The following is a 15,654-nucleotide window of genomic DNA, read 5'->3' on the forward strand; positions in this document are numbered from 1 at the left end:
GACCCAGTTCACCATGGAAATGATTCCCTCTGACGAATAATATCATACTTTCCCTTGTTCTTCCATGTCAAAGACTGTCATTTCTGTTGTTATGATGACATCAACAGAATCCATTTGTTAAAGGTTTTCAGAAGTATTAAGCAACATGTCAACTCTACAAGCTCTGGTCGCTTACAGCTGACCATGCTCATATCTATTTATCTATTTAAATATTTATTTATGTAAATATTTATAAGATTTAGATTTTTTTCATGTAATATGTTCACCTTTACCTTGCAGAATATAATAAAATATATTTTTAATATTTAATCAGTTTATTATTTTTTCTTTCATTGAAATTTTACTAAGCAAAGTGTTTTTGAAGAGTAACACCAAGTCTAATTGTGCAACTTGATTGAAAATTGGACAGCAGAATGCATTTACCCATCATACTACATTAACATCGGAAATAACAACTGACTTCCTCTAAGACAACTTTCATGTTGCCCTAAGAATATAGGACATAATAAATTCAGTTCCTGTTGTCTACATCTTTGGTTGTTGGAGGGATAGGAATCTAAAAACAATCCTCAGACTTAGTGTTATAACGAAGAAGGGAAGAAAGTGAATTCTCTCACCTGATGCTGGAATGGAGAAGGTCAGGAAGTACACATTAAAGCTGGGGACCCCTCGACAGGGGACTGGTAGACATGGAGGCACAAATGTCCAGTGTCAGGGGAGAGGTGATCTTGCGTTTGACAAGAAATGCCATGGCTGAGGTCCATATCTAGCAGGGAAGGCCAGCAACAGAGGTGTTCATGCGGGCAGACTGTGTAGCGTGAGAAACACACATAAACTTGATTCTGAGGCTCTCCAACCAGTAAAGGGAGGGGAGAGAAGAGCCACAAAGGAGACAGTGGACTCATGGTCGGACAGTACACAGATAATAAGAGAGGATGCCGATGAGTATATTTAAGGACATAAATGTGCTTTGAAGACCATCAGTGGATTCCTGGAAGACGTGGATTGAAACTGCCTGGCGTGTCAGGAAACTAGATGCCTTTGCGGACCTCATGAGAGTCGGTTGGGGGGAATCATAAGCAGAGACCACACTGGAGCCGATGGGAGCATAAATAAGAGAAGTCAGTGCGTCTGAAATGGAGGAGAATATAGCATGGGATCTGGGAATAATGGGGTTCGTTTTTCTGTGCCTAGTTTGCCCTTTTATGCCGTATGTTTCTTCCAGAGTGATTTCATGGAATTGATGTTCTGGCAAATCATGTTAATGTGTTTAGTACTATATTTAGTGTGAAGCACGACGTAACTGAGTGAATGTCATACTTCCTTCCCTCCCAGGTAGCTGTGGCAATCAGTATAGTCCAGTGCCTACCAGTCACCCCTCCTGGAGTCCTGAATTCACAGAGAGCCTCTGCCTTGCTCCCCCTGTGCCTCACGCCACCACCCCATTCTCTTCATTCTCCTATAGCATTTATCTAGGTTATGAGCAAATCTTCTGTCACCATTGTGAATACATTCAAGACCCAAGGAATCCCCCTCAGTTATACTGAGATATAATTGACATAGAACACTATATTTGTTTAAAGTGTACAACATAATGGTTTGATATATGTATATACTGTGAAATGATTACTAAATTTAGTTAACTTCCACCACCTCATATGGTCACAATTTTTTTCTTCTGTTGAGGACTTTTAAGATCTACTCTCTAAGCAACTTTCAAATATATGATAGAGTACTGTTAACTATAGTCATCATGCCCCAGAACTGATTTCTCTTATAATTAGAAGTTTGTGCCTTTTGGCCACCTTCACCCACTTGCCCATCTCCCCCACCTCTGGCATCCACCAGTCTGTTGCATACTTTAATACCCTTCATCTGTATTTACTCATTTCATACACTAATCCTTGAAAACATACCATTATTGTCCCTCATATTAAGGATGAGGAAACTAGAGAACATAGTGTTTATGTTATTTGCAGAAGTTCCACTACTAGTGTATAGCAGAGCTGGGATTCAACCTTCAAACTCTGGCTCCAGAAGCGCATTCCTTAACCACTAAAATAGATGGTACGAACTATCAGGCCAAGCTGGGGCTCAGTCCAAAACAATAAAATGAGGTGTGTTGAAGAATAACCACTAACTTCCACATAGCACTTTGCGTACAGCTTCACACCTACTCTTCCAGTGTATATTCCCTCACATGTAGCTCAGAACACCATGCGGAGGTGTGAGGTTTTGAGATGGCAAGGTGTTTGCCCAAGAGTCACAGCTGGTAAGAAGAAGTCAGATATGATCTCAGAATGGATTAGGGCCTATTATTTTCTTACCCATTTCACAGAAGACAGTAATAAATAGAGGCCAGGATTAAATGTGTAATGGTCCCCTACCTTGAGTAAGCCCAGCTAAGCGTGTTCCCTGTGTTTGGTGTTAAAGTTGTAAGAAGTTCTAGATGTGCCTTTTCTCTGTACCGAATGTTTAGATGCAACATGGTGCCTCAGAATTTTTGGGGTCTTAAAGAAAGACAAATACTGGGGCACCTGAGTGGCTCAGCTCGTTAAGTGTCTAACACTTGATTTCAGCTCAGATCATGAGCTCAGGGCCGTGAGATTGAGCCCCGAATTGGGCTCCATGCTCAGTGCAGAGTCTGCTAGAGATTCTCTCTCTCCCTCTCCATCTGCCCCTCCCCCCCATTGGCAAGCTCTCTCTCTGAATAAACAAATAAATGAAATCTTAAAAAAAAAAAAGACAAATAGTGTGTGATCTCACTTATATGTAGAATTTAAAAAGACTGAACACTATTGAAAGTGACTATTCATACCCAGTCTTGGAATCTCACTTCCAGGAAGTCTTCTTCTAAATATCTTTGACTCAGGTTCATCTCCAGCTACTGACAATGTCCAATGTAGAATTTCTATGAGAAGCAGTCAGAGCCATCCTCCAGGAATAACAGAAAGGAAACACTCAGCTTTTGGTGGAGCAAAACTGTATCCCCATTGTCCAGACTATGGTCTGAGTCTGCTCACAACCCAGAAAAAAGATGGGGCTAGAGAATGGATCTACTTTAAATTCATTTTTTTAAAAAAGTTTTCCGTCAAATATTTTAGGAGAAATTTGTATAAACACTTTACCAAAGAAGTAAGCAAAAATATGAAGAGATGCTCAACACCATTAGTCATTTGGAAAATGCCATTTTACACCCTTAGACACCTCTACATGCTGATGAAAATAGTTAAAATGAAAAAGACTGACCATACTGAGAGTTGGGTAGGATGTGGAGCAAATGGAACTCTCCTTCATTGCTCATGGGAAAGAATAATGGTACAACCATTTTGGAAGACAGATTGGCTTTTCCTTGAAAAGGTCAACATATACTTCCATATGATTAAGCCATTCCATTCCTAGATATTTACCTCAGAAAAATGAAAACAAAACAGACCAAAATTGTACTTTGTTTTCTCTAATTTCTTTCATCTTCCCTATTCACTATCCTATAGGAAAAACAAATAAGCAAGCAAACAAAAATCAAATAACAATATTTTTTAGAATAAAAATGTATTTAATAAAATTTAAAAAACACAATGGCCAAGTGCATGGTATAAAGTAAGTGCTCAAAGACTGTCATACAAACGACTGGTCTACTATAAGCATAATTTCTCATTTCTTCACCAACATATGTCATCACTCTGGCTCTAATTGATGAAGATTGCCCCTTACCCATTTTGTCATATCTGCACTACTTGGAGATTTTTTGAGAATTAACACCTCCCTCTCCCTTCTCTTAGTGCTAGGAGAATTTACAGATTCAAGCTCTAAACGGATGCACGGGGAGAGAATAGAGCTGGAGTTTTCGGGCAGTTCTTTACAAAGTCTCATTATTGGTCAAATACATGCCTGCAGGGGAAAAAAGAAAAAATTTACTTAGTGAAAAAAAATGTGTGTGTGGTGTGGTGTAAAGAAAATTGCCCTAGCAGATCCAGGTTATTAGATTTATTATTATTGTTGTTGTTATTGTTATTTAGATTTCTTATGTAAACCTTAAACTTCTGTGGGTCTCAGGTGATTTTTTTTCCCCTCAGGTAATTTATCTACATGACGGTGGTCACGTTTGTGAAAATACGAAGTGTGGTCCAATTGCTTTCTGAAGTCATTTCTCTATCTGGGATCCTATGGGAAAGATCTAGAAGAAATACATTCTGGGGTAGGCAGAGGGTATGCCTCTGCTACTATTTGCTCTTCAGCTCCCCTGAAAAGGAAACTCCGACTATGGTTAGACCAACCAGAGGATAGTTAAAGGACACCTGCAAGGTAGTGCCTTAAAAGGCATCCTTTGAGACCTTCATTCCTCACCTGAGGTGGCTGGAGCCCTAATGGGTTCACCTTGAATCTCAGTCCCACCTTCTAGAGCCTTCCGTCTATCCCCTGCTTTGAATTGTTTCCATGTTCATCTGATTTCTGTCCCACTGCCTCCCACCTGACTGCTTTCTTGTGACCTTCCCCCTTGAGCCTGATGAGTAGCTGGAAGGTCACTTTTTTTTTTTTAAGATTTTATTTATTTATTTGACAGAGAGAGACGCAGCGAGAGAGGGAACGCAAGCAGGGGGAGTGGGAGAGGGAGAAGCAGGCTTCCCGCCGAGCAGAGAGCCCAATGTGGGGCCCGATCCCAGGACCCTGGGATCATGACCTGAGCCGAAGGCAGACGCCTAATGACTGAGCCACCCAGGCGCCCCTGGAAGGTCACTTCTCAGTGACTCCAGTGGTCCCAGCTCATGGTCTTCCTCCTTGGACACATCACAGAGACCCAAAGATCAGCCATCTTGGTCCTGGGTGGGAATCCTAGCCGAGCTTGCTTGAAAGGGGTATCAGAAAGCCCCAAGGGATGGAGATAAAATTCGGCTTTCTATGGTCCAAACACTTAGAATGATCCTCTGATTATTCTAGGAAGTTTGTTGAGCCTGGCTGGAAAAAGTTACTTTTCTCGCCTCATCATGAACGAATCACAGTGAATTTTCTTCTGGCTCAAAATACTTTGGTGTTCATTCCATCCTTTGCTATCCACCCTAATGTCAGCACTCTTGGGCTGCCACGCCCTGCCCTGACAGTGCATCCTTATTACTCTGGGCCACACAGGCAGTGCTCATTGTGAGGTGATCATGACATAGCTTGTGCGAAGCCACCTGGAGGAAATGTCCAGTGAGCAAATGTTTTCCATGAAAGAAATTACTGATGGGTTATTGATGGGGGTGGGGGGGTGAGCAAATTTGCATAACAGAACTCAAGGATTCTTGGAGAAAACAGGAACCCAAAGCCCAACCCCATTCATCCCAAGATTCAGTTATTAAAACTTGGTAATTGTCTTGGTGTGGTGCTTGATAAAACACAGCCCAAGGATATCAGAAATACTTACAAACAAAAGTGCTAATGAAATACAAATGTCTCTTTTTTGGTTTAAACTGGCCTGTTTATACACTATGCCAATTATATGTATAAACGTACTTTGGAGTAAGAAGATGACTATGTGGGTCTAAGAACATTTCACATTACTGCGGTCACTATTATGAATTAGAATGTATTTTGCCTCACTTATACACTTGTTTCTTTGTCTTTAAATGGGAAGAACATCAAAAATGTTCTTTCTTTTATTTCTAATTTCCTGCCTTCTTCCCAGCTGGAGGTCCTGGAAGGGAGACCCAGTCTCTGAGCCAGTAATTGACCTTCGTGCAGTAGATGGCAGTATAACACCAGATTACCATACCTTTAATTAAGGAATGCATCGCTCACTACTCAAAACGACCCTCCGAAGGAAGCTGAGGGCCTCCAGAACACAGAAGGAAATGTTGCCTAAAATCTTTATTCTCTCTTTGTTTTAGCTTGATCCCCAGTCCAGCATTGGATAGTAAATCACCAAAGTGAGGCCCCTGAAGGCCTACAGTAACAGATGGAGAGCGTGGAGGGGAGGAAGCCCCGTGGCTTATACTCTACACTCAGATTACCTTGATTCATCTGCCTTTTTGGTTAAAGGTTGGAGGGAGCCATCAAAAAGGGGGAGCCTACATGGCACTCATATAGATCTTCCATTTGTTTCCTTAGTTGTAAGTGCACCTTACTGCAGTTTCAATATGAATCCTGAAAAACATGTCAGAAATACAATGACTAATAATGGCAATAAAATTCTCATTCAAAGATTTTTGCATTCCAGGATGAGAACCGTCTTCAGAGCCAATTTAGAAAGTAGCAAGAATATCAAAGTCATTGCCTTACAGTCATATGCTTCATCTTAAAATTGTTTAAAGCAAGTTGATTACCACCTGACTGACCACATGACCCCTGAGAACTTCCAGTGATTGATTACATTTGGAATATAGGCACTTATTTCGCACACTGCATCCAATTTACTGCCATTCTAAGAGCATTCAAAATTAAATATCTTTGTTTTCTAAAATAAGAAGTCGGGGCTCCTGGGTGGCTCAGTTGGTTAAGCAGCCAACTCTTGGTTTTGGTTCAGGTCGTGACCTCAGGGTTGTGAGATGGAGCCGTGTGCTCAGCATGGAGCCTGCTTGTCCCTCTCCCTCTGCTACTCCCGCACTAGCTCTCTCTCTCAAATAAATAAATAAATAAATTCTTTAAAATCAGAGAAAATAAAGAAGTCAATTCCTATTCACTAACTTTTTAGACCTTCTCCTCTGTTTATATATGAACATAAATTTACATGCATATCTTTGAGTATGTCTCTTATGTATAATTGTTATGCTGACTACTAGCAGCAGTGCTAGTAAGAACTGGGAGTAAATAATAAAATCAGTTAAAATTCATTTTCAATTAAAATTTAAAAATTTATTTCTAAAGTATTGTACAATTTTTCACTCAAAAATTAAGAGAAAATTTAAATTGTTTTAAAAACATATTGTCTTTGATAATAATTGGGGAGCTGGAGGGAATATGAAAAGTGTCAAAAAAATAAAAGTAATATAGGGGCGCCTGGGTGGCCCAGTCGTTAAGCGTCTGCCTTCGGCTCAGGTCATGATCCCAGGGTCCTGGGATCGAGCCCCGCATCGGGCTCCCTGCTCAGCGGGAAGCCTGCTTTTCCCTCTCCCACTCCCCCTACTCGTGTTCCCTCTCTCGCTGTCTCTCTCTCTCTCTCTCTGTCAAAATAAATAAATAAAACTTTAAAAAAATAAAAATAATAAAAAATAAAAAATAAAAGTAATATAGACAGTAAAGCATAAATCAATACATTTGAGAACCAAACATATATGGTAAAGATTATAAGTATAAACTGCTTAAACTTCCTTATTAAAAGAAAAAACTCTTGATTGGTTTAAAGCACAAATTTCATTATTACTTTACACAGGGAGATAAGCCTAAAATCAAATAATACTACATATATAATACTAACATAGTTAAAGGAAAGATGGGCAAAGGCCGAGCAAGAAAACTCGACGAAGGAAAGTAATTAGAGGTGGCAATATTAATATGATATTAATAATATTATCAATATTAATATTGATCATGATTAACAATACTGACATCCATGAGAAATGAATGAGTTAAATTTGAGAAAGAGGGTCAACATACATAGGACACAAATATAATCTGTAATTAAATTATAAAAGACATGGAACTAAAATTCAAATAATATAAAACATTAAGCAAAAATTTTTAGTAATATATAGAAAGGTGAACAAAAACATGATGGTAGTTTTGCAATTTTAGGACAATGTCTATAAAATAATTATAGAAAAATAATAAGGATGAGAAGAATTGGAAAATATGATTTAAAAGAGTAAATTAGTGGTTAAGACTCTTAATTACTCTTTCAAGTATTTATAAATCATTCACAAAAGTCATCATATATTAAACTACAAAGAAAATATCAAATATTCCTTCAGAGCAAAAATACTGTAAGTTGTATGCTCAGATCACAATGTCTAAAATCAATTTTAAAATAATTTTTAAACCCATCAATTAGATATTTAAGATCATACTGATAAATTATAGTCAAGTCAGAGAGAAAAAAATGAGAAATTTAGTAATGGAAATTAAAGCACTATTAAAATTTGCAGAAGCAGTCACAGGTACACACTGAGATAAACTCACAGCTCTATCCAACATACGAATTGAAAATAGACTGGCCTCACTTATTAAAGTCAATAAAAGAATTCTAAATAGGGGCACCTGGGTGGCTCAGTTGGTTAAGCAGCTGCCTTCAGCTCGTGATCCCAGGGTCCTGGGATCGAACCCCACGTCTGGCTCCCTGCTCAGAGGAGAGCCTGCTTCTTCCTCTCCCTCTGCCTGCCACTCTGCCTACTTATGCTCACTCTTTATCTCTCTGTCAAATAAATAAATAAAAATCTTTAAAAAAAGAATTCTAAATAATATTAATACACTGTATAAATAATAAAAGCTAATGTTCATTGAATTTTCACTGCATTCTGTGCTAGATACCTTACAGGAAGTATTTTTATCTTCTCAACAATCCTACCATGCTCTTAAACAATATCTTATTCTCTGCTGCATATCCAGAGATCATAATATTTATTGAGCACCTACTGTGTGCAAGAGCAGCAGATGATAGAAGCTATTAAGCAGCAGAACTATGATTCAAACTCAGTATTTTCCCAATTCCATATGCTTACCACTGTGACAGAATTCAAAATCACATGAATAACCCTGTTCATCATGATTAAGAGAATATCATAGAAATATAAAGATGATTTTATACAAGCAAATATATTTATATAATGCATTATTTATCACGCCAGAACTTGTTAAGTGGTAGTTTCTTAAGGATTCATTGCAATATGGAGTCTAAAACTAAAACAATAAATTTTTAAAATGCTTTTACATAAAAACCTGTCAATCTGACTTACTCTTTGAACAGATCTTCATCACCCATGCATAACTTTGTAATACATGCATTGGTCATTCAGAAAACTTCACTGAGATACTCTGTCATTACAAATCTATATATATTTCAGTTATTATAACCAAGTGATTTATTTGTTAATATCATCATCGTTGTCATCACAAAAGTCTTTTAAGTATCGAGAAGTTGTCAAGTTTGCAGTGGTAGGTTTTCCAAAATTTTAATTGTCTACTGAAAGCGTAATTGTTATCATTGTCAACTAATGTTTTTCTTTGAGTAAAAAGTTCACTTTGTAAGTATCTTGAGAAAATGTTTGTCATGTGCCCAAGTCTGAGTAACGCTAGTTTGTCTGCCATCCTTTCAAGTAAAAATGGATTCCATGAAGAGTGGCTAGTTTAGCTCACAACTCAAAAAAATCATAGACATGCTTTTCCTTAAAACAATCATCATGCATGCAGCAGAAGTGCTTGTCACACAGAATATTAAAAGACTATCACAGAGAATATTCAAAAGATGTGTACTCAGAAGATTTAATAAAATTAATACTCTTTCTATTTCATCAAGGGCATTATTAAGTGAAACTGGCTTTCCTTTTACTTCAAGTATATTACAGTAAAAAATGTAATAATTACTGGTGCATTTTGGTGCCACTACCTTGATTGACACTTGGGCACCAGGAGTTTTACCCACCTTTGTTTTTGCACCCTCAGTGCAAGTTGTTAATATGGTGAAAAAAGCAAATGATGTCTTGATATTGTAATAAAAGTAATTTTGACATCACAGATCCCCTTAAAGTGTTTTGAGGACTCCTAGGGTCCCACAGGCCACACTTTGAGAATTGCTAGTCTGATGAATTGCCCTGCACCTGCTCTGGTCAGGCTACTCTCTTATTTTAAATCCTAAAGTAACTTCCCTTGGCTCCTAAGATAAAGTCTAACACCTTTAAGATAGTCTATTTGTTGAACTTCTTTCAGTTTCTCCAGCATCATTGTAGGGCATACTTTTCATCTGTCAATACAGTGCACCTCCTCTGGTCTTTTTCAGTCTTTCAAATGTACCAAGCCCTTTCCTGCTACAGGGCTACCCCTTCCCTATGCAGTTGCTTTTTCCCCTGGGAAATTTTGCCCTCCATGGGATACTTAACAAACCCCTACTCATTTTTCCAGTCTCCTAATTCATAGTACTTCCCTGGGGAAAACTGAAAGTACTCTAAATGAGCCACCCATGAAACTCACTGCCATAGCATCTTTTACTTCCATGTAGCCCAGATCCCAAATATAAATACCTAATTACATTATAACTCCTTCTTTAATGACTAGGTCTTTTGCTCCAACATACTCCAGTGAAACTACACATCTCGTACTCAAGACTCTATCCCCAAGGCCAATAAATGAACGAATGAAGTGCACCACATATTTTTATACCTAGTTTACAGAATTAGGGTTTTGAAGAACGTCTATAAAAAAAAGAGAAATATCTTAAATTTAATAAGTCAAAACCCAGCATTTTTATTAAAGCTCTGAGACAGGTCACAGCTAATGGAGATCTTGGGTTGAGAAATGATCACCAGTGCCATCAGTGAAGAAAGTACTGAAGTACTTGGTAAGCCATCAGTAAGTTCCAAGAAGTCCTTCTGGTGGAGATGGTGAGCTTTTTTTTTTTAAGATTTTATTTATTTATTTGACAGAGAGAGACACAGTGAGAGAGGGAACACACACAGGGGGAGTGGGAGAGGGAGAAGCAGGCTTCCCGCAGAGCAGGGAGCCCAATGTGGGGCTCCATTCCAGGACCCTGGGATCATGACCTGAGCTGAAGGCAGATGCTTAATGACTGAGCCACCCAGGCGCCCCAGATGGTGAGCTTTTGTTCAGCTTCTCTGAAAATTTTCTGACTATGGGTCTCTCAGGTATTGAGTGAAAAGTTGTCATTTTCTGAATTTTCCTCAGAACTTTGTCCTTCCCCATTTTGGGTTTTACTTTCTCATCAAAGATCTGGAAAATTGTCGTAAGTTTCAACTCTTTCTGTATTCCTACAATTGAAGTAAAATTCACTCACTAAAAAATTAGAAGCCCTAATTCAATGGAATGCTTATCATCTTAACAAAAACCAACTTTGAAAAATGATAGAACTATCTGGATCTTTTTTCCTCATGTTAAGAACAACCTTTAAGGAAGCTTTGCTAGGCTTCCTTTTAAAATCTTCTTTAGTTTGGGTGCCTGGGTGACTCAGTCAGTTAAGCGTCTGCCTTCGGCTCGGGTCATGATCTTGGGGTCCTGGGATTAAGTCCTGCATCAGGCTCCCTGCTCAGCGGGGAGTCTGCTTCTCCCTCTCCCTCTGCCCCTCCTCCCTACTCGTGCTCTCTCTCTTCTCCTCTTCTCTCTCTTTCTCAAATAAATAAATAAATACAATCTTTAAAAAAATAAAATCTTCTTTATTCCCCTTTCAGATGGCTGTCTTGGAAGTGTTGATCAGGTGTGAAAGATAACCGGATTTGTATATACATGGATCTCACCTTATTCTCTGCTGCAAAACATTTAAGTTGTCAAATTTGGTTTTATTTACTCTGCTTAATTGAGAAAATTACTGAACATTTAATTTACTATGTGCCAATTCTTACGCTGAGCTCAGGCTATACCAAGATGATTAAACCTCTAATCCTGCCCACAAGAAGAGTAAAATGCAACCTCTACTACTGTAGGGGTGTTCAAGTTGTTAGAATGTGTGTTTGCTGCTTTGTGGCAGCCTCTTTGTGTTAGCCCAGACCATTGTCTTAGCTCTGGCAACATAATGGTTAAACCACCCTTGCTTTTCTTTGCTATTTTTATATAATTATAAAATTGTTGTCTTTTCTTTTGTATTTGTCTTTTCCTTTTGTAAAAGTGGTCCTAACGCTCCCCACAATCTTTTCTATTTTCACTTTGAGGTTTGTGGCAAAACAGGGAAGGGAAAACGTAAGAGAAAAGAAGAAATAACATTTCCTGTATGATTTTCAAGACATCAGAACTTGCCTCTCTCTTTTTCACATTCCTAGAGAGTAAAAGGAAGCAATTATAAAAACGTAATGCACAAAAGGCAAATGGGAAGTAGATGCTGAAAATGAAAGGAAAACAAGTGTCATCTTCTCTTTCCAATTGACGAAATGTTACTTAAACTACACAAGGGATTATGAGCTCTGTTGAGTGGCAGATTCAAACCAGCCTGTGTGAGACAAGTCCCCAGGGAGGGCAGCCAGCCCTTTAATGCAGGCTATTAACCTAAAGGGCTGGCTAGTTTTCAGCTTTGCTGAATCAGAAAACCCATCTATCTAGATATTTGTCTGTTTACTTTTTTTTCAGAGAAGATCATATTCTGAGTACTTAGTCATACCAACTCATACTCAAAAGAGACTGGGTTAGGGCGCCTGGGTGGCTCAGTTGGTTAAGCGACTGCCTTTGGCTCGGGTCATGATCCTGGAGTCCCGGGATCGAGTCCCACATCGGGCTCCCCTCTCAGCAGGGAGTCTGCTTCTCCCTCTGACCCTCTTCCCTCTCGTGCTCTCTGTCTCTCATTCTCTCTCTCTCAAATAAATAAATAAAAATCTTTAAAAAAAGAGAGAGAGACTGGGTTATAGATGGGATGGCCATTTTATTAATGTGTGCGAGGTCAGCTATTACCCGGAAGCTCATAGATGTTAGTCATTTGGATGGAGCACTCCCTGTCACATAAACACATGCTCGTGTTCACATAAGAGATGAGATTAGAAATAAAAATGTTTATTAGTGAGCTGAGAAGGAAGGGAAGGGAAGCAGATCACTTCAGGGAAACTTCCACCCAGTTCCCACAGTCAGATGGGTTCGCTTTCTCCGTTGTGGCCATGGCTAACAGATGTTGAGTGCTTATTTTGCCCAGGCATTGTTACAGGTACATGACATCATCCTATCTTCACAACAACCCAGTGAAATAGATGTGGTTATCATTTCTGTATGACAGAGGAGAAAAATGAGGAGCCCAAGGTCACACACCCACGCAGAGGCTGGAGCTATGACATGAATCCCCGCAGTCTGGCCCCAGAGTCTACTGGCCTAGCCACTAGATTGGGCCTTCCCCTCTGATGATGTTCTTCCTATCTTAGATTAACACTTAGCAAGTTCTTACCCTCTAATTGCCACTCTTCGTAACCAAAAAGCAACATTTGGGGGCGCCTGGGGGACGCAGTCAGTTAAGTGTCCAACTCCTGGTTTTGGCTCGGGTCATGATCTCCCGGTCAGGTTGGTCGTGGGATCTAGCCCCGCATCAGGGTCCCTGCTCAGAGCAGAGTCTGCTTGAGTTTCTCTCTCCCTCTCACTCTGCCCCTCCCCACTGCTCGTGCTCTCTCTCTCTCTCAAATAAATAAATAAATCTTTTTTAAAAAGCACCATTCGGTTATTTCAGAGACTTTACAGGATACAGCTCCCTTTTCACTTGCCAAGTTCCAGTCCTGTCTTCCAAATGATGTGTTTTGTTGATCTCTACTGGATCTTTGAAACCCCCTGTTCCCATCTGAAATATTTTCAGAAATTATCCTGGAGGTTAAAGGATCCATTTTAAATAGGTATCGCTTGAGTTGGTCTTAAACTCACTAAAGATATTGTTTCGAAAACAATACTGCAGAATAGATGTTATTCTTACTATCCCTGCTTTCAGAAGACTGTCATCTTCTGACACAGTCCCCAAATTTTAAGCCTCGCTTTTTGGAAAATGTCGTCCCTTTTGTACTTGCTATGGGTCAGAAAGCTCTCTGCGTGCCTCCTCTATGACAGACACTCAAGATACACATTACTGCCCTCAGGGAGATTACAGTTTATCAGGGAAATCAGATATTAAACAAATAATTAAATTGATTACTTAATTACAAACAAACAATGTAGTCAAAGGAGAATGCTTAAGGTTATGAAGTAATATGGAGGCAGAACAGTATAGCAGTGAAGTATCACGTATATAATAAATTGTGGCTTTTAGCAAGTTAAGTAACCTCTCTGAAATTTTGGTTTCCTTATTTGCAAAATATAATTACAGTAATTACCTCATAGGGAAGTTATGAAGTTTAAATGAAATACTGTTTGTAAAACACTTTGCTGAGAGCCTACATATAATTTGAAGATTGTTGCCATTAATATTAAAATAATCTGTGTGTTACAGTTTCCATGAAGACGTATCAAGGTAAGCTTTGAATACTATTGCAGCCCCATTAGCCCTGATAGGTAGGATATCACTTGTCAGTGGAATACCTAAGGATTTGAGATTATCTGGATTACCATTCAATGACTAAGGCAAAGTTTTTACTGTGAAAGGTTGTACTTGGTAGAGAACCAAGAGAATCACACATAGGCAATCTTGAATCTTTTAGGGAAACCAGCACCTAGCAAAGTGCTTGGCAGACCATAACTTATTTTTGACAAATGATATCTGCAAAATTGTTTTCCAAACAATATCTTCAGTAACCAACTCAAGTGCTACCTTTGAGGTACATATACAATGGAAACTTTTTAAAGGGGGAAAGGTGTAAATAAGGAAAAAAATAAGAAAAACTTAAATCTCCTGTTTTATAAGTTTTTTCATATTTCCTGCTGACCTGGAAAGACCACCATTTCTTGCATAAGTATTTCTCCCTTTTCTGACTTTGTCTAGACTTTTCTTCCCAAGAACAACCTGGGAGGTGTGAAAAATATGAAAAAATATGCCGTGTAAATACTATATTGGCACACGTGGTTCGAGTCCCCCATCTAGGTGCTCATGTTAATAAATGTGCATTTTTAATTCACTTTGTAAAAAAAAAAAAAGAAAAAGTAGAAAGGGAAAGGAACACGTGACAGTGGAAAAACCCAGAAAATGGAAGTTTCTATATTCACTATTTAAAAGGCACTCATCACCCAAAGTTCTCAGAACCTACTGAGACTTCCTCTTCAGGCAGTCCTGCAGAATCCCCCCCAGCTGCCTAATGGCCCTCTCAGTCTCTGTGCTGCTGGCCCTGGTGATGCTGTGCTCCAACCCTGCCTGCTCTCAGGACTGCGCCCTGTATCCTAGCCATGGCAATCCAGAAACCTTCACACTGTTGAGTCAAATGGAGAAAATCTCCATTCTGTCCTGTCTGAAGGATAGGACTGACTTCAGCTTTCCTCAGATGCTTGTGGATGGGAACAAGTTTGAGAAGACAGAAGCCACACTTGTCATGCATGAGATGCTCCAGCAGATCTTCAACCTCTTCAGCAAAAGTGACTCTCTTGTGGCTTGGGATGAGACCCTACTGGACAAATTCCTCGCTGGACTTCATCAGCAGGTGGATGATCTGGAGACATGTTTGGAGGAAGAAAAGAACGTGGAACTATTAAGTGAGAACTCCAGACTGGCTGTGAAGAGATATTTCCATGGAATCATTCTCTATCTTGAAAAGAAAGTATACAGCCACTGTGCCTGGGAGGTTGTCAGGGTGGAAATCAGAAGGTGCTTGTTCTTCATCAATGAGCTCACAGCTAAACTCAGGAAATAAAAAAGATGTTGAGTCTGAAAACTCATCTGGCCAACTAAACGGCTATTTTCTAGGACTCAAAGTGCAATCTTCATCTCTATCTTTATGCCAGAAGAAGAATAAATAATAGCAAATGTATGGGATTATTATAAAGTTATGTTAAATGTTGTAAGTTGTTTAGGACAGAGAAATGCACAATTCATCTGCAATAGCTTAAAATCTTTTGTACTTATTTATTTAAATTATTTGAAATATTTGTGCTGTTCATACTTTTTAAATATTTATTGTTCACAAACAATGTGTTTAG

The 15,654-nt window shown here is 39.0% G+C and overlaps 1 protein-coding gene across 1 annotated transcript; it reads left to right on the forward strand.

The window, feature by feature from the left end:
* The first annotated feature begins 14,819 nt into the window (after window positions 1–14,819).
* Window positions 14,820–15,368, forward strand: LOC113934985 (interferon alpha-14-like). Its single transcript, XM_027616655.1, has one exon. The coding sequence runs from the start codon at window positions 14,820–14,822 to the stop codon at window positions 15,366–15,368; it is 549 nt and encodes a 182-aa protein (XP_027472456.1).
* The last annotated feature ends 286 nt before the right edge of the window (window positions 15,369–15,654 follow it).

The sequence above is a fragment of the Zalophus californianus genome, chromosome 13 (assembly GCF_009762305.2).
Source record: "Zalophus californianus isolate mZalCal1 chromosome 13, mZalCal1.pri.v2, whole genome shotgun sequence".
In the NCBI taxonomy this organism is placed as follows: Eukaryota; Metazoa; Chordata; class Mammalia; order Carnivora; family Otariidae; genus Zalophus; species Zalophus californianus.

Coding starts and splice junctions, on each gene's coding strand:
- LOC113934985 (XM_027616655.1), top strand. CDS start 14,820: ATGGCCCTCTCAGTCTCTGTGCTGCTGGCCCTGGTGATGCTGTGCTCC.